Source organism: Castor canadensis, chromosome 19, assembly GCF_047511655.1.
Source record: "Castor canadensis chromosome 19, mCasCan1.hap1v2, whole genome shotgun sequence".
Taxonomy (NCBI): Eukaryota; Metazoa; Chordata; class Mammalia; order Rodentia; family Castoridae; genus Castor; species Castor canadensis.
The window spans coordinates 29151813-29171627 of NC_133404.1; the positions used below are offsets into that span (position 1 = coordinate 29151813).

A 19815-nucleotide genomic window follows, 5' to 3' on the forward strand; every position below is an offset into this window, starting at 1 on the left:
GGTAAAGACTCTCTAAACTCTGTTGGGAAGGTATGAGGATATGTCTACAGATTTTGTTTTATGTGACAAGATCATGGATCATCATCTCTACTCTGTCATTTTCCAGGCAGGGACACTGACTCCCAGAGGAACATGACTTGCCTTACACCACATACTAGCAAAGTTGCTCCTGTCCCTGGGCCTGGGGAGGAGGCTTGCTGTCGACAGGTCTGTCATGCTGCAGCTGGCCAGACATGACCATGATACATTTGCATTCAACTAACTTCCTTGCTGACAGTTTTCTGACTTTGTTCCCAAATTCTTCGGCACCTCAAAGTATACATCCCCATCCCTCCCAGGCCACTTTTAAGGTCTTTTTTTTTTTCCTTCCTTATGGTACTGGGGTTTGAACTCAGCACTTTTACAGAAGACTGGCCTTTAATGGAAAGGTGAGTGGACAGAACTTTTTTTTTTTTCTTTTTTGCTATACTGGCGTTTGGACTCAGGGCCTACACCTTGAGCCACTCTACCAGCCCCCCACCCCCCCTTTTTTTTATGATGGGTTTTTCTAGGTTGGGTCTACCAACTATTTGCCCAGGACTGGTTCCAAACCTGATCTTCCTGAGCTCTGCCTCCTGAGTAGCTAGGATTATAGGCGCAAGCCATCAGCACCCAGCACTTGAACAGAACTTTAAAAACTTAAAAGACAACATGGAAAGTATATCCAGGAGTAGAGTGGCCTTGAACTTGGGGAGAGCACCATTTACTGCCTTTGCATCACTGATAATACAGCTAGAGGGCAGAGGAGGTAGAGAAGTGCAAACGGACGTTGTTAATATGATGATGGTGGTGGTGGTGGTGAGGATTAGTTGTTGCTTTGAGAAACATGTAGCCCAGCCTGCCCTAAAATTTAACAATTAAAATTTTAAAGCCCAAGGTAGCTTTGAAGTCAAGATCCTCCTGCCTTAACTTCCCAAGTGCTAGAATTACAGACATGCAATGGAAAGTAATGTAACCATGGCTATGTCTCAGCATCTTCAAGTTCTGCCCAACCAGCTGGAAGGAAAGTGGGTGCTTGCTGCTGGGGAAAAGGAGGAGTGTATGTCCTGTCCTTGGCCTCCGCTGCTGCTTTCTTTCTGCTCCTCACTGACTGCCTAAGGCCTTTCCTGACACCTCAGGCTCTGTGACTTATCTGTGCATACAGAACAGCACCCTTAGGTGGTACACCACTGAGCACCTGCCTCAGGTCCTGTGGATCAGGTAGGTCCCACCATCCAAAACCCCTCCACCACTATGGACTAGCCATAGTAAGAGTGACAAGACACCTTAGCCTCTCTATGGAGACTGCAGGAACCAAAGTCCCTGAGCGGAAAACATCATATTGTCATAAACAGTAGTTCTCAACTAGGAGTGGTTTTTGTCTTCCAGGAGAGCTTTGAAGCATTTTGGGCGCTGGAGGGATGTAATCACATCTAGTGGGTAGTGGTCAGGGGTGCTGCTAACATCCATCCTGCAGTGCCCAGCACAGCCCCCAACAGAGAACTATGCAGCCCAAATGTCACTAGTCCTCAGGTTAAGAAATCCTGGTCAAAACAAGTGGAATCAAAAAGAAAACTGTGTACAACTTCATAGAGATATCATAAAATGAATAAAGCTGCCTGTGGTTTAATTTCTGTCCTTGACTGTGTGTATAAGCAAGGGAAACAAACTTTCTCTTTTAAAAATAAAAACTATGGCTGGCAGAGTGACTCAAGTGGTAGAGCTCTCGCCTGGCAAGTGTGAGGTCCCAAGTTCAAACCCCAGTAAAAAAATAAATAAAACAAAAAATATTCTCTCCACTTTTTTCTTTTGTAGACAAGGGCTCACTATGTAGCCCAGGCTGGGCTTGAATTCTCAATCCTCCTGCCTCAGTGTCCTGAGTGCTTGGATTACAAACTTGCCCCACCACACCAGGCTTCTCCTTGATTTTTTTTTTTTTTTTTTTTGAAAGCCAGCAAAGGGCCAAGTAAAACCAGGTCTCTGGCTCAAGGTCTCCACTTGGTGGTCATCTCTGGAATTAACTGAAGTTTGGATTTTGATTTAACTTTTTTTTTTCTCTTGGTGGGACTAAGTTTTGAACTCAAGGCTTTGTACTTGCAAAGCAGGTGCTCTACTGCTTGAGCCACACCTCCAATCCATTTTTCTCTGGTTAGATGGAGGTCTCATGAACTATTCCCACCACACCCCATGCTGACCTCAAATCACAGTCTTCCTGATCTCAACCTCCCAAGTAGCTTGGATCATAGGTGTGCGCCACTGGTGCCCGGCTTAACTTTTTTATTTTGAAACAACCACAAAACAAAATTACAGAAAAGTGGTGAGTATGGTACGATTTGAGGATAAGTTTCTGAAGTGATATCCTGTCATCCCCAAAACACTGGAGTGTTTCATGTAAGTAAAGGGTATCACTATACACAACCATCAGAATCAGGAGGTTGACAGATGTCTCCATCATCTAACCCATCTACCCCTCTGACTGGATCCCATTTCTTCCAGGTGCACCAGGAATGCAGTTGGCAAAAGGAGCCAGTTAGGAGCCACACTTTGCACTTGGTCATCTTAGTCATTTTGGCTCAGTGTTCTTCACCCTGGGACAGTTCCTCAATATTTCTTTGACTCTCATGCCCTACAGACTACATACCAGTTTTGTTTTTTGTCTTCCTTTGAGACAGGTCAGGATCTTGATTCATTTCCTGCTAGCCTCAAACTCACAATTTTCCTGACTCAACTCCTAAGAAGTTGGGATTACAGGTATTTATGATAGCGCTCAGCTTTCAGGCTAGTTATTTCTAGGATGTCCTTCCATTTGTATTTTTCTGAGGTTTCCTCATGTTTGCATTCAGGTCATGAATCTTGAACAGAGACCTCACAGAAGTGATTCTTTTCTTGTCACTGCATTCTAGGGGGTGCACAAGATTTCAATTTCCTTTACTACTGGTGACATTAACTTTGATCACTTGATTGAGGTTTATTTTTTCTTGGCTATGAAACTATCTTTTAAAAGATGCTCACTGTTACCACTGGTTCAAAAACTGTGCTGGCAGAGTGGCTCAAGTGATAGAGCACTGCTTAGCAAGCATGAGTCCCTGAGTTCAAACCCCAGTGCCACCAAAAAAACCAAAAAACAAAAAACAAAAACTGTGCTAAACATCCCAGTGCAACAAGGCAAAAAAATAATAAAGAACCAGTATAAGAACTGGGAAGGAACAAATAAAACTGTCCTTATTCTTTTTTTAATTGACACATAACATTTTCAGAGGCATACCATGTGATATTTCAGCTACTGATAGTCTCAAGCAGCATAGTTATATTTGTATAAAATCTGAATGAACATTTACAAACTATTAGAACTAAGAAGTAAATGCCACAACACTGCTAGATATAATGCCAATATATAAAAATCCACATTATTTTAGTACACCAGAAAGTAATGATTAGAACATGGAATTTTAAATAAAGGATACTTTTTACAATAGCATTATAAACTGTCAAATAGCTAGACTTCTTGTAAGAGATATATTAGGCCTCTATACAAAAATTATAAAACACTCCTAAAATTAAACAGTGCCTAAATAAGTAGAGTTATACCATGTTCATGGATTGGCATGTTCAACGCTATAAAATATCAGTTCTCTCCACATTCACCCACAGATCCAATCTAATACAAATAAAAGTATGGGTATTTTTTAAAATATAAGATGTATCCAAGACTTACATTGAAATGCAAAGGGCAAAAATAACCACGGCCATCAGCCTTTTGTGGGGAGGATGTCATGTTTTTATAGAAGGTATCATGCAAGAACAGCCAGCTAAACCCATAGAACAGAACAGCTAGTCCATCAGCAGACATGCCAGTGTTTGGGCGCTTGATCTATGACAAGAGTGGCTCTGCAGAGCAGTGGGGAAAGGATGGCCCTTTCAATAAATGGTATTCAGTCAACTGAATTTCCTTTTGGAGGAAAAAAAACAAAAAACATATCTTGGTCCTTACCTTAAAGAACACACAAAAATTAATTCCAGACAAATTGAAGATCTAAAAAGTGAAACAATACAGCTTTTAGGAGAAAATACTCATGACTTGGGGATAGGCAAAGATTTGTTTTTTGGTTTTTGGTTATTTTTGGCGGTACTGGGGTTTGAACTCGGGGTCAACACCTTGAGCCACTCCACTAGCCCTTTTTTGTTATGCATATTTTTGAGATAGGGTCTTGCGAACTATTTGCCCAGTCCAGTTTATAATCACAGTCCTCCTGATCTCTACCTCCTGAGCAGCTAGGATTACAGGCGTGAGCCACCAGTGCCCGGCTAGATTTCTTAAAGAGCACTCAAAAACCATACAGCATATGGAGAAAAGTGAATAAATTGGACTGTATTAAAATTAATGGCTTCTGTTAATCAAAAGACACAATTAAAACCAGGTGCATGTAACTGAAGCTACTCAGGAGGTGGAGGTTTGGGAGGATTATGGTTCAAGGCCAGCCCAGACAAAACAAAGTTAGCAAGACCTCATCTCAACAAAATAAGCTGGGCCTGGTGGTGTCTATCTGTCATCCCAGCTACCTGGGAGGTTGTAAGTAGGAGGATCACCATCCAGGCTGGGAGGGGAGGGAACTCTATCTGAAAAGTAACTAAAGTAAAAGAGGGATGAGGGTGTGGCTCAAGTGGCAGAGAATCTGCCTAGGAAGTGAGAAACCCTGAGTTCAAACCCCGAACTTAAATATAAGTTCATAAAGAGATTTGCTTTCTTCAGTAGTGGAATTTTTTAACCCAGGGCCCCACACTTGCTAGGCAAGTGCTCTACCACTTGAGTCACATCCCCAGCCCTTTTTTCTTTTAATTATTTTTCAGAGAGAGTCAGATTATTTTTTGCTCAGGCTGGCCAAAGACTGCTATCTGACCACTTTTACCTCCTGAGTAGGTGGTATTACAGATGTGCACTCCATGCCTGGTCTAAAAAAGAGATCTCTTCATTATCTTTCTTGGTTTTTTTTTTTTTTGGTGGTACTGGGGTTTGAACTCAGGGGCTCACCACTTGCTAGGCAGACACTCTACCACTTCAGCCACTCCACCAATCCTAAAAAAGAGATTTCTTAAACAAGCTGCACACACATGACATATACACAACCCATAACTCTAAAGGAATTGATAAGTTAAACTACCTAAAAGATTAGAAATATCTCATCACCAAACACCACCAGAAAGGGTGAAAAGGCAAGCCACAGAGAGCCTTATATAGTCTGTTCATATCTAAACTACATAAAGAAATCTCACAAATTGGTAAGAAACAAAAAGCAATCCAACAGAAAAAAAATGGGTAAGACTTGAATGAGCACCTCAGAATAAATCATAACACACACACACACAGAGGCTTTTATTCTGATTAGCTATTAGAGAAAAGCAATCAAAGCAATAGTCTAACACCACTACACACTCAACGTCAGAATCACTAAAACCATAGACTGGTCAGAGGCCCGGGACTCACGCCTGTAATTCTAGATACCCAGGAGGCAGAGATCAGGAGAATCAAGTTTTGAGGCCAGCCAGAGCAAATAATTCGCAACAGTCTATCTCGAAAATGCCCAATATAAAAAAGAGCTGGCAGAGTGGCTCAAGTGGTAGAGCACCTGCCTAGCAAGCATGAGCCCTCAATACAAGTCCCAGTACTGCCAAAATAACAGTAATTCATAATAGTAACAATAACAATAATTTGTGACAATAATAGCATGTTATGAATTCTGATGCAGTAGAAAAAAATAAAACCATAGACTGGCAGTGCCAGTGAGGCTGAGGCTGGAAGTCATAAACACCCTTGCGCACCCCTGCACCGTGTAAATTACCAACCTTTTAGCATAACTGTTAGGCTTTACCTATTGAAACTCATGCAACTGTGCTTCAGATCCACGACTAAGAAAACCCACGACAGCATAATTCAGGACAGCCCCTAACTGGAAACAACGCTAACGTCCACCAACATTTAAATAGCTAAGTTACGGTATAAGATCCACAATGGAATTCTCTACAGCAGTGAAAACCAACCAACCATCGCTGTATGCAACTTGGAGGGATTCCAGACATCATTAAGACCCAAACAAACCTGCAACAATAACAAGAGAACCAAACCCAAAACAAAGCATACTGCATGATTCTATTTGCATCAAAAGCAAACAAACTACTGTGTGATACTGGGTTCGCGGCGGGGGTCAGAGACTTTGAGAACAGCGTTTTGGGGGTCATCCGTCACGTGGCAGGTTTCTGAGGAGCGGCATACTTTAACTTGAATATTTAAATGTCTACCGGCCGCAGGTCTAACCACAAACTTTAGGGTGCGGGTTCCGGGTCGGACGCGCTTCGTGTAACTTGGGGAATCAATCGCCCTGCAAAGAACTCGGAAGCAAAGACGGTCCCATAGTCTGCGCCAGGACTTCCGGCGAGAACGAGCCCGGGGGCAAGGCTCTTTCGATTGCTTCCGCCTGCTACGAGCTGTGAGCGCATACTCGCCCGCTGCGATTGGTGCTGCCTCGTGCGGGGCATGCTGGGACGCCGCGGGGCATGCTGGGACGGCTCGCTGGCGGGAGGCCGCGGGCGGGCAGCGGCGGTGAGGGGAAGCGGGAGGCGGCAGGATGGTGAAGCTGACGGCGGAACTGATCGAGCAGGCGGCGCAGTACACCAACGCTGTGCGGGACCGCGAGCTGGACCTCCGGGGTGAGTCCGGGACTGCAGGCGGGCGGGCTTTCCCCGGGCCTCCATAGCCGCGCCCGGCCGCGTGCGCCGACGCCGGAGCTTGGCCGTCGGCCTGAAATCAGGGCCACCCGGGCGTGATTTTTGTTCACGTCCTGCCTTGTCTACGCGTTCTGCAGCCTAAAGTGTTGGAGGTCGGGGAAGAGGATGTATTAATGGCGGTAACCGTAGTGCAGGGCGACGGGTTGGTTCTCGATAAACACGTTAGATATCGTGAGAGTAGATAGACTCGGGGTTCTTTTCCCCTATTGGTGGAGGGAGGAAACAAAGTCTCAGAACAAAAGCGACTCCTCCACCCCTATTACGTTCTTACTGGCTTTGCCTGCTATTTCCCATTTACGAAGATTTTTTTTTCCATTTCTTTACACGGTGGAAGCTCTCCAACTCTTCAGATCCCTGTAGCTGTTTTGATCTCAGAGAGGCTTAGTAAAAAGAAACGGAAGTTTGAAAATGAGAGTGCAGTTACCTGCTTAGCATTTTAGGAGGCGGTGTAAAGTCTCTTTACTTTCCTGGAATAAGCTGGTGCGACCGTGGCCCCAGGCAACCTCAGTCTCTTAGAGCGGACGCCTGGGAAATCCCAGGGCTTTTGCTTGGTTGAAATGCGGTTTCTCAGAGGAGGGTGCGATCCAGAGCGTCTCCCGTGCTCTGTCTGAAGGGCGTGAAGACGTATTTTGACTCACTTCTTTGATGCGGTCCTTTCAGCTCTGAATTGTGTGCTTTAATTTGGATTGGGTGCATTTCTTTTCTTCTAGCACCTTGCACAATAATTAGGCCCAAGTTAGATAAGCCAAGTGAGTATTTGAGTGAATTGTTCACAGTGTGATTTGTCTTTTTGTGTAGACATCTTTGACCTTCAACTCTAAATTGGAGCTGGAGGGGGTGAAGTAAAGGAAAAGTGTTAATGGATTCCATGAATCTGGCTGGTGGGAATGCCAGAGGTTGAGAACTGACGTCCCCAGGCACTGAACAAGACTTAGGCTTTAAGGATAAGCAGCTAAACTGTGGATTGCTGTTTTGCTCCAGCAAGAACAGTGTGAAACACCTTGTAAATGTTCTTAGCAACATTAACTACCACTAGTTCTCCTAGTAAAGTATGCCCATCATCACTGTCTTTGCCATCTTCAGCTTCAGGTCCACCACTAGATCATAAGCTTTATGACCCTGGGATAGTGACTAATTTATGGTTACCTTCAGTACCTTGCCCAGTGTTTGACATGGTACATGCCATAGGTGAATACTTGCACCATGAAATGCTGCTACACAATTTTAAGCAGGCTTTTAATTATATTAACATCTCTCATGTGTTGTTTTTCCCTCCATTTTTTAGGATATAAAATTCCTGTCATTGAAAATCTAGGTGCTACCTTAGACCAGTTTGATGCTATTGATTTTTCTGACAATGAGATCAGGAAACTGGATGGTTTTCCCTTGTTGAGAAGACTGAAAACTTTGTTAGTGAACAACAACAGAATATGGTAAGTGACTGCTTCTGGGGAACAGTTGTTCCCTGGAGTAAGTATTGCAGGGTGCCCTGAGGAAGTTGTAGTACATCCTTCCTGTTAAACCTACATGTTTCTTGTTAAAATGAGAAGTGAATAGCACTTTCTCCATAGAATCTAGAGATTAATCTGGTTTTGGGTCTAGTCCTATTTGCATATTCATAGTAAGCTTATAATTTAAGTTGAAAACATGCTGCCATATTCTGTACACTTTCCAGCTTCTAAAGTAGTTATCAAAGATCATATTAAAAAGGTTATACATAAGAAATTTTTTTTAAAGCTACATAAAATAGAATATTTTTCACTGAGCCTCCATGCCTGTATTTTTCCTTACAGCTAGTGTCTAGAATGTAAATTACTGAAATTGAGATACTTTTTGACCTCCTTTCATAAGCTCTGTAATATTTCACTGGAAAAAGTTCCTGAAGGTTTATAGATAACATCTATAAGTATTTATTGGGGAGTGTGGAGGTTTTAGATAAAATAGTTTTCATAGGTTAACTATCCTCTTGTGATCCACTTACACATCTTGTACCTAAGCTGTCAACAGAGCATCACTTGTGTTTCTGTGCTTTCTGAACAAAAAAGTCAAGAAGTGAGCTAAATAGTTGATTCTACCCAGGTGTCCCACCTTTTCTTATGCTCCACTAGACACATGGCAGTAGAAAGAGGCCTAGCAGTTGGGGGAGAGGTGGGTTCTAAACATCCCACTTCTGTCGCAAGGCCTGTGACCTCCGACAAAGCTTACTCTTTGTGCCTTGTCTCCCCTCTTTGAGATGGGGTGTGGAAGATGGATTTCTAATGTTCTTCCAACTTTGGGGTATGAGGTCCTATCAAGGATGGATATGAAATTATTAGCTTACCCAATTTTCACTTTTACTAAGTTCTTTCTGATTTATTTTAGCCGTATAGGTGAGGGACTTGATCAGGCTCTACCCTGTCTGACAGAACTCATTCTCACCAACAATAGTCTTGTGGAACTGGTAAGTTGAATGGGGGAGATTTATTTGAGAGCAAGGTTAAAGGTCCTGCATGCTTCTTACAGAAAATAATCATCTTTCTTTCTTTGTCATTTGCTGAATTGTTTCAGAATCTGGGCCTTGCAGGTTATTTTGTTTTTGTGCTAGAAATTGAACCCAGGGCCTAATACATGCTAGGCAAACCTTTTGGGTTGTATGTGTTGCAGCTATCTTTTCCCACTCTGGCTTGCCTTTGCCTTTTTACTTTATTAGGTGGGTTTTGTTTGGTTGGTTGGTTTTGGGGTTTGGTTTTGTTGGCAGTACTGGGGCTTCAACTCAGCTTCACACTTGTCAGACAAGCACTCTGCCGCCTTAGTCGTGTCTCTATCCTTTTTTGCTTTTAGTTATGTTTCACATAGGGTCTCTAGGATTTTGCCCAGGGCCGGCTCCTGATCTTCCTGCTTATGATTACCTTGTAGCTGGGATTACAGCCGTGTACCACCAAATCCAGCTTGTTTGTTGAGATGGGGTTTCTCTAACTTTTTGCCTAGGCTAGCCTTGAGCCACCATCCTCCCTAAGGTGTCTTGGTGGGAAGTTCCTAATCTAGGTGTAGTCTGATTTATCCATCTTTATTGTTAATCTTCATTGTTAGTGCTTTTGTTGTTCTGTTGAAACTTCCTTTTCCTTTTTATAGATTACAAAGAACCTATGTTGTTTTCTGGAATTGCAGTGTTCAGTATGGTACCACTGATTTCATGCAGAGCTGTAAATAAAACACATGCCAGATTTCAGAGACTTAGTACTAAAGAAAAGTATGACTATCTCTGATTTTTTATGCTGATGTTGAAATAATATTTGGTTAACTGATTAAATAGTATATTAAAATTCATTTTACTTTTTGTTATTTAATGTGTAGAAAATCTTAAATTACAGTTCTGACATAGGATTAAATTGTTGCATTCTAGAAACTTTATTGTTTTATGTATTCACCTTTAGTTTTATGTATTTTGAGATTATCCTACTTGATACACATCAATTTAAGATTATTAATATCTTCCTGGGAACTGAATCTTTTGGTTATCAGAATGCTGTTTTACCTTGAGTTCTATTTTATCTGATATAATATGCCCAGATGAGCTTTCTTTTGCTTAGTATTTCCATGATAAATCTTTTCATCCAAAACTTGCTTTTAATTTTTTTTTTTTTTAGACAATACTGGGGTTTGAACTCAGGGCCTACACCTTGAGCCACTCCATCAGTCCTTTTTTTGTGATGGATTTTTTTCAAGATAGGGTCTCCTGAACTAATTGCCTGGGCTGGCTGTGAACTGTGATCTTTCTGATCTCTTCCTCCTGAATAGCTAGGATAATAGGTGTGAGCCACCAGCGCTGGCTGTAACATTTTTAATTTGTCTCTTGAAGCCTATTTACATTTACTAGTGTAACTGGCATGTTCTACTTCACCTTCTCTCTTTCCTTAGTCTTTGTCCTGCCCGTTCTGTGTAACTTTATTTTGCATCTATGCAAGCTCATACAGTATCTCTCTTTTTGACATTCCATTTTTCCTTCAAATGGTTTAGAAATTATTTTCTGTGCTTCTATTCTTAGCAACTTTTTAAGCTAACCAGTACCTTTCTAATACAGTACCTAAACAGTACAGCATAATAGCTGAAAATGTTCCAGCGCCCCCACAGCTTGTTAATTGCATTTTTTCTTTTTCTTACATCCATCAGTATGTCATTACGTTCTCTAGTGTACATGTGTAACAAAGTCTTTGTTCTTTATTCTTTTTTGGGTCAACTTTAGTGATAGTAAGCCAGTATCAGGCTGTAGTGCCTGTAAAGATGGCTGTTGCTTTCTTGAGAACTAGCCCTGCTCCCCTTCCTCGGTTTTGTTTTTTTTTAAAGTAGACTAATCCATGAACTTATACTTGAAAAGGACCATGCTAATCTTCTCTGTATCCTTCCACTTTTAATGTGCTATGAAATGAGCATGCCCCTGCTTTTATCTGTTTTTTTTCTTATTGTCCCTCTTGACCCTGTGAACTCAATTTAAATCTGTTCCTAATAGTTTTCTTTCAGTGTAGGGCTTTGTCTTGGAAGGGACATAATTTCTGGTTAGTGTTAAGAGTAAGGATCCATCTTGGCACAGGTGGTTCACTAGCTACTTAGGAGCCAGGGATCAGGAGGATGGAGGTTCGAAGCCAGTTTGGGCAAGTAGTGCATGAGAACCTATCTGGAAAATACTCAACACAAAAAAGGGCTAGCAGAGTAGCTCAAGTGATAGAGTGCCTGCCTAGCAAGCATGAGGCCCTGAGTTCAAACCCCAATACTGCCCCCCTACCCCCCAAAAAAAGGGATGAAAATTGCTCTAGCCCCATCAAACCTTACTCCAGACTTACTGTACTCGTTAGTGGAATGTGCAGATCCTTGGGCTACTGTTCTCAAACTGGGCACCTGTTGCTTGTTTTTGGTTCTTCAGTTTATCACAGGTCTCCTTGCCTTCCTGTGCTTCTTCCTACACAAATGCTGTTACCGTATGAGTTTTGGAGCTCTTGCAGTCATGTCCATGCTTAGTCCTAGGGTAGGGTTCCTGGGGAATATCATGCCTTCTATTTGGTTGCGGCTTTTGACCACAGCTTTTGGTTTTGCTATCTTGTTCTGCTATGGCTTATGGCACAATTTGAGAAGCTTCAAAAGCTCTCTTATTTTCTTCCATTGTTTGTTTTAATTGTTCTGTTTATCTTGTCCTTGAAAAGGTATCTGAGATTTGGGGACTTAGGATAACGATACCTTTCCTTAAAGACAGCAAGCTGTTCCCAGACACTTGGGAAGTAGGAGTAAAAAGACCACCTAACTCCAAGACCCTGGCCTCAGGTTCCCTGTGTAAACAACTTGCTCCAGAGTCACATGGGCTTTGCATTGGTTTCTTTTCCGAATCATTGCTCAGTAGCCATTTTGAGGTTGCCATAGGAAATAAGTTCATTCCTGTCTTCTACTGTTGAGACAGGGAGCTCAAGTGCATTTGGTTTACTTAGTAGAAACTATTTAAGTATTTATGATGTGCTAGTATTAGGCTACATGCAGAGCAGAAAAAAAATATGTAAAAGATGATGTACATATTTGCTCCAAAGACACTCTCCACTTCAAAAGATGAACAGTAGCTTGTGGTGTCTGCATTCTTACCTGTGGCCCTTTTTTTGCAGGGCGATCTGGACCCTTTGGCATCTCTCAAATCACTGACTTACCTAAGGTACAGGGATTATTTGTTGTGATAACAAAACTAATGAAGTCCTTAAAACAGCACCTTTCTCAGCCTTGACTTTAAAGCAGTCAGTCAGTGAAAAGTCTCTTTTAAAAACAAATGTTTCTGGTGTTTCCTTGATGTTACTTGTTAATTATGACTTTGAGATGTGAAAAATGGTATACTTTTCCTTGATTTGTAAGTACATTACACTAATCAAATGGGCCTCTTAAATGCTATGATGTGAACAGGATTAGCATTGTGGTGTTCCTTTTCTTGTAGCATTCTAAGAAATCCTGTGACAAATAAGAAGCATTACAGACTGTATGTGATTTACAAAGTTCCACAAGTCAGAGTACTGGATTTTCAGAAAGTGAAACTAAAAGTAAGTACTATTCTGTAGGTTGTGTGGTTTTTCTTTATTTTGCTATTCTTTAATTGCTTAATTGAGTAAATTTTACCAATAGCTTGTAATTTAAAATGTGGGAAAGAAAACTTACAGCTAAGTTTACAATAGGACTTGAACTCTCACTCTTACCTAATGTTGGCAAAATGTTAGCACCACACAGTGGATTGTCTGTTTAATTACATTCCTAAAGAGGAATTTAATTTGATCCATTTTTGAGCAACTCTGTCTGTTAGGGTGGCTATTCCCTTTATTGGGAGTGGGATTTCCTTCCTCCTCCTTGGGACCCCCCCCCCTTTTATGGGGGCAGTACTGGAGTTTGGACTAAGGGCCTCACACTTTCTAGGCATGTGCTCTATTACTTGAGCCTCTAGCCTTTTTTTGTGTGTGTTGGGTATTTTCAAGATAGGGTTTTTTGCAAACCATTTGCCCAGGCTGGCTTTGAACCTTGATCCTTCTGATCTCCGCCTCCCGAGTAGCTAGGATTATAGGCATGAGCCACCAGCATCTGGCAAGAGGAATCCCTTCTTGAATCTAAGAGAGGGAACTTCAAGAAACTTCACCTTAGGAATCAAGACAACTGTGTCTTGGAATTGGCTTTTTGGTGTTTTTACTGGCCCTGAGTACTTCAGGAGAGTTCTCTCCCATGTTTTCTGAGGAATGCATCTAAATGCATGTGGTATTCCTATTTCCATTAATTCTGTGTGTGGTATTGCTGTAGGAGCGTCAGGAAGCAGAGAAAATGTTCAAGGGCAAACGGGGTGCACAGCTTGCAAAGGATATTGCCAGGAGAAGCAAAACGTAAGACACGGATATCCAACTTAACTCTACTTCACCTTCAGAAACACTGTTCGGCAGTTTGCCTCCTACAAAGTCAACCCAAAAACTGATCAATGTGGTACTAATTTGAGAGTTCATGGTGTGTGACCACCCATGTTCATTTGTCACATGAAATTTCCATCAGGTTAGCAGAGTTTATATTTCAGTTTTCATGTTGTATCTTCCTGCTTTCTCTATAGGAAGATTAATTGGGTGGTGTTTCTGAAGGAGAGAGTTCTTGTATCAGTTTGTTAACAAAGATAAGATACTACACTGGTTGAATTACTTTCAAAAGCTTTTGAAAGTAAAAGAGAAGCAACTTGCATCAATCAGGATTTAACAATTACATTCTTCTTCCCTCCCAAGTTTTAATCCAGGAGCTGGTTTGCCAACTGACAAAAAGAAAGGTGGGCCATCTCCAGGGGATGTAGAAGCGATTAAGGTAATGACATCAAGATCCTTGAACTGGAGAGAGTGGAGATGGGGTTAGGACACACAGTAGCACAGCAAGCCAAGCTCTGAACATTGCCGGTTCTATTTTCTCACAGTTGTTAGAATCCAGCTATATTTCTTGTTAAGGAAAAACTAGCTTAAGGTTACTATTTCACCTGACTTTGACTTAGATTAATTGCATGAACCAAGTTAAGTAAAGGCATCTGTCTTTCCATTTTCCCAAGATAAAGTTACCACTTTGAAGTTAGTTACCTTAGTGTGCTGTCTGTTGCCTCCTGAGGTCTCCAGTAACATAATCCCAAATAGGTTCTTAGCTTAAATTTTAGCACATGTAGAACAATTATTGTTCTCTTTTCTAAGAGGGCCTGTATCTCTTCACCAATTTTGAAAATCTATTATTTGATTCCTAGATTGATTCCAATATGCCAATAAAATTCTTACCTCAGTGCAGAACTAAGTAATGTTCCATGGAAAGTTGCTGTGAGTTTCTATAGACATTTTCCAGCTGGTTGATACTTAGCTGTAATTATTGTCCATCTCTTTTTTTATCTTCCAGAATGCTATAGCAAATGCATCTACTCTGGCTGAAGTGGAGAGGCTGAAAGGGTTGTTGCAGTCCGGTCAGATACCTGGCCGAGAACGCAGATCAGGTCAGAAAATGGCTTTTTTCTTTGTGCGTCCAAAAAAATGTTATGCTCATAATGGTGACCAAATAGTTTAGGTGCTGTGATGGAAGAATGCTATAAGAAAGTATTTGATAAAGTTAGGGCACAGGGTTGTAGGACCGGGCGTGGAGGCACGGTAAATATGTAAAAGTCAAAGCAAAAACTATGTCATAGTATGGAGTGAACCAGACTCTCAGGTAACCATGTGGACTTTTACCCAGATACACAGTCAAGTGCTACATGATGGCTTTTGGTAATAACACACTGCATATAAACCATGGTCTCATAAAAGCTGAGAAGTTTCTATACCTAGTATTTTTAATGTGCTTTGTCTGTATTTAGATACATAAATTCTTACCTTTGCATTGGAGTTGATTACGGTATTCAGACAGGTTCATAGCCCAGAAGCAGTAGGCTGTGCCTTATAGTTTGGATCTGTGCTAGGCTATGCCATCTAGATTTGAGTAAGAACACTTTGATGTTCACAAACACATAATGACAGAATTGCTCAACAGTACAGTTGTCAGGATGAATCCTTGTTATGAAAACTACAGCTGTGTATAACCTAGTGGTTAGGAACACAGCCTCTAGAGCCAAACAGCCTGAGACTCAAATCTTAGTTTCACCTTGGGCAGGTATTTTCAGTTATATTTTTTCATTTTTAGGTTTGAGGTAACAATAGTACCAACCGCAAAACGTTTTGGGAGGAACTGAGATACTGTACGTACCACAGGGTTGACATGAGCAAGTTTTTGCTTATGTTGAGCACTACCGATATAAAATTTTAAATATTCAAATAAGTACATGTTACAAGTTTTGATACCCATGTATTAGAGACCTCAGGCTACCAGTTGAGCTGAGAACTTAAATTAGTAAGACTTTTTAAGACCAGTGATTCTCACTGTGGTCTCTGGGCCCCTAGGGGGTCTCCAAGGTCAGTATCACCCCAAGTACACATCTGTGTGATACTGTAGATAACAGACTACAGGTACATCTGAAACACTTCTGCATACCTGAGTTGGATGGTGTTATCCCTGCACTAGTTCAATTATTTACAGTTGAGAAGCGGGTGTCTTTTTTAATGTGAATGTAGTAAACCTGTCCCTTCAAGGAGAACAACTATTTGTTATTGCCAATAGTAAAATTCAAGATTTCAAACAAAAATTAAAATGTGGAAACTTGGACTGGGAATGTATCTACTTGTATCTACTGCTGTAACCTTGACAGCTTCCTAATATTTAAAGATTTTCTGGAAAGGTCTGTAGAGATATTAGCAAATGTGACTTTCCATACCATGTAGCATTCGGAAGATCTGTCTGCCATGCTCAGTGAACTGGCATTTTCCAAATTGGGTTCATTCAAAGTGTAACATAAACCAATGAATATTCAAGTAAGAGAATATGAAAAGTTCACTGATAAGGGTTCAGACTTCATACTACAAATTAACCTTTAAGAAATTACCACTTATAAGCTGGGCCTGGTAGCATGTACTTGTTATCCGAGCTACTTAGGAGGCTGAGGCAGGAGGATCACTTGAGTTCAGGAGTTCAGTATCAGCCTGGGCAATCCAGCAAGGTCCCATCTCAAAAACAAAAAGCAAAAAGGAAACTACCACTTGTCAAGTTCTGGCATATCTGCAATTATCTATAAAGGCTAGAAGTATTCCTAAGTATGCTTTTACAGCTGGATTTTCATACCCTTCAATCAAAACAACCTGTTAGCCAAGTATGGTGGTTTATGGCTGTAATCCCAGCACTCAGGAGGCTGAAGCAGGAGGATTGAGAGTTCAAAGGCAATGTGGGCTGCATAGTGAGAAATTGCCTCAAACAAAACAAAACAAAACAAAATATAGAAACAACAACATGGAATGCTGAAGCCAATACAGGCATCTGGCTGGCTCCTATTCAGACATTACAGAGATAAGGCAAAGTAATGTCGGTCTTCTCACTAAATGTTTTGTTTTTGAAAACACTATAAAAATGTAAGTGCTAGCTGGACGTCAGTAGTTCATTTGGGCCTGTAATCCTAGCCATTCAGGAGGCAGAGATCAGGAGGAATGCACTTTGAAGCCAGCCCAGGCAAATAGTTCACAAAACCTTACCTCGAAAAAGCCCTTAATATAAAAGGGCTAGCTAGTGGAGTTGCTCAAAGTGTGGGCCTTGCTGCAAAAAAATAAAAAATAAGTGCTAACATGCATTGGATTTATTGTTTTAATGAATTACTGTTTTTAAAAAATTCTCTGCTTTTGGAACTGGAGGTGTAACTCAAGTGGTAAGAGTGCCTACATAGCAAGTGTGAGGTCCTGACTTCAAACCCCAGTACTACTAAACAAAACCCTCCCCCAAAATTCTCTGCTTTAATTTCTGGTACAGTGTCAGTAAATGTAATTTACAGAAACAAAAGTTCCTTAGGTCCTCACCCTAAAAGTTTTGGGATCTGCTGAACTAGACTAAGGCAATGGGGCATTCTAGACAGAGACTGCACAGTCAGCACCTGCAGTGAAGAGACACACTTGAATTGAAAGGGCAGGAGTGAAAGACCGAAACTGGCCGATGAGAGGACAGGGAGTGTACGCCCACGCAGGGCTCACTGGGTGGTAGACAGCCACGTTAGAAACATGCCGAGGCAGTCAAGGTTCAGAGCTTGGGGAGGGGCAGTATCAAAACTGCTTATTGTGCCTGCAGCGGATAGAATTGCTGGATTCATTCGCTTATTCCACTGTATGCTGGGGCATTCACTGGGGAGAGGGAGTTAGCTGTGCACATGGTTCTGTTTGCTAGAGCTCCATGGGCCGGGCTTCTAAGTTAACTTCCAGAGGCATTCCTTCTTTGTGCCTTTTGTGTAGAAATCTGATCTTTGGATTTCAATTTAAACATGAGTAATTCTCCCAAACAACTGATGGGGTTAAAACATTGCCTTTTTCAGAATACATTGACCAAAAAAGCCTACCACAATTAACAAATGTAACACTTTTAGTTCTTGCCGCGTTTCCCTAATTGAGGCAATAAAGGTACGGACTATTCCCTTTATTGGGCATGTAGTGAGTGCCCAAATGCTTTCTGAGTGTTTCCAGTTTGTTTACCCATAGTGGTGGCAAGAGCAAAACAGAAGTCTAACCTTTTTGCTGTCACAAAAAAATGAATTCCCAACTGCAATGAGAGACAGTGGTTTTGAATTTGATAAAACACCTTTGTGATCCTTTCCTTGGAAATTGAGCATCCCGTCTAACACTGCTAAAGCTTTCCCTGGACTTCTGAGCTTCTGCTTTGGGGCTTGTGTACCTACTCCGGTGCCTGGCACACAGAAGCCACTCACCACCACCTGCTAAGCAAACAGACTGTGTTAGTGTAAGCCTGACATGACATCTGGTTTTATGGTTTTCTTCAGGACCCACTGATGATGGTGAAGAAGAGATGGAGGAAGACACAGTTACAAACGGGTCCTGAGCAGTGTGAGATGTGTAGTAACAGACCCTCTGGGAACAAATCTTGCTTTTTGAATGTGGTTTAACAGCTTGTCAGCAAAGTGGAATCTGTCAGCATTGTTGAAATGCGTTAGACTGCTGTTTTGGATTTTTTTGTTTTGGTAATATAAACTTTGAAAACTAAATGTCCGTTTTCTACAAATAATAAAAATAAAGGCCACATACTGTGCTGCCAAGTTGCATGTTGTGATTTTTTACGGTGAACTACAAAGATGCACTTAATTTGCAAGTGAAGGAGGATGATGTTTCTAGGTAGGCATCCTTACCATTTACTGTTTACATTTTTAAATTGCTTGTAAAGGAAGCCAGCCTATCGATTAATTTGAAAAGTTACAGGGGGTGGGTATGTGACTTGTGCCTTGTCGGGTGGTGGGGTATGAGCACGGGAGCAGTGTCCTGCAGTCTGGGAATACACAGGGAGAGTCATGGCTTCCCTGGTGGGTGGCCAAGGCATTTCCTCAACTCCTGCAGCTTTACTGCATTCCTTGTCTTCTGGAGTTCACTACAGAAGGATTTTTAAAATACCAGTGTGTCAGACTCCCCACTAGGCATTCTGATTTCTTGGGTTTGGATTTTTTGAAGAGTTCCTCTGGTGATTTTAAATGTGCAAAACACTCTTCTAAATAGTCCCTGGATGTTTTATGGAGGTTACAATCAACCAATATGCCATTCTTGTAAGATACCAACACATGCAGTAATTATGACATGGGGTCCCGATGGTCTGACTGGGAAGAAAAGCACAAGGAACAGTGGCTTCTGCTAAGCCACGGTCTTCAGGACTGCTTCAACCTGGGCTTAATTAGACTCAAGTTTTCCCATTGTCTTCAATGAGAGGCCAGTGAGGCTGCCTTTCCTACTCCCACATAGCCCTTCTGTTAATGCAGGGTTTCTTGTTGCTTCTACTGAGGATAGACAACTAAAATGACTTCCCCTCTTGGCTGAGTGTAGCTCAGTGGTAGATTGCAGACTTAGGGTGTGGAAGGCCTTGGATTCAATCCCCAGGTGGCACTTAGCAATGACTGAGTTCTGAGCCATTTCCCTGAATTAATCTGGACTGAGCAGTACTACTTTGATAACGAACAGTTGTATTGTTTGAGGTACGGTGAGAAAAAGACAAAAGGTATCCTGTGAAGTTATGGGCACCATTGTTCTGAGGATTTTACCAAACTGGCTAGAGGAACATGAGCTCCTGTACTCATGGGGCTTAACCTCCATCTGCATGTGTCAGGACAAAAATAATTGGGTTTGCCCCAACCCAGTTTTTCCCAGAAGCCCAGTATTTCAGTGTGCAATTGCATAGGGTGAGGTTAATTTGTATTAACTTCTGTCACACAGACCAGAAACTTTTATACCAAGTGGCAACTCCTAAATGAACGTGGTTTCCATGCAACTACATTAAGTCTGAGTCAAATATTATTTTTGTAGTGTTCGTCTATGGTCAATGCCCTGGTTTTGAGGTTCTAAGAAAAATGAATATAGGAAATGTTACCTAGTTCTTTTTATGGACATAGTTAGCATAAAGACCACTTTG

General features: G+C 41.6%; 1 protein-coding gene across 1 annotated transcript; it reads left to right on the plus strand.

Moving 5' to 3' along the window:
* The first annotated feature begins 6549 nt into the window (after positions 1-6549).
* Snrpa1 (small nuclear ribonucleoprotein polypeptide A') lies at positions 6550-18460 on the plus strand. The gene is made up of 9 exons (XM_020161716.2): positions 6550-6720; positions 8084-8231; positions 9160-9238; positions 12420-12466; positions 12740-12842; positions 13585-13664; positions 14049-14124; positions 14692-14785; positions 18188-18460. Exons 1-9 carry the CDS (start codon positions 6639-6641, stop codon positions 18244-18246), a joined length of 768 nt encoding a protein of 255 aa, XP_020017305.1. The 5' UTR covers positions 6550-6638; the 3' UTR covers positions 18247-18460.
* Positions 18461-19815: the final 1355 nt, after the last annotated feature.

Excerpts from the sequence above, each read along its gene's own strand:
- Snrpa1 (XM_020161716.2), top strand. The coding sequence starts at position 6,639 with ATGGTGAAGCTGACGGCGGAACTGATCGAGCAGGCGGCGCAGTACACC. Across the intron at positions 6,721-8,083 it reads CCGCGAGCTGGACCTCCGGG|GATATAAAATTCCTGTCATT; the intron begins GTGAGTCCGGGA and ends TCCATTTTTTAG. Across the intron at positions 12,843-13,584 it reads TTCAGAAAGTGAAACTAAAA|GAGCGTCAGGAAGCAGAGAA; the intron begins GTAAGTACTATT and ends GTATTGCTGTAG.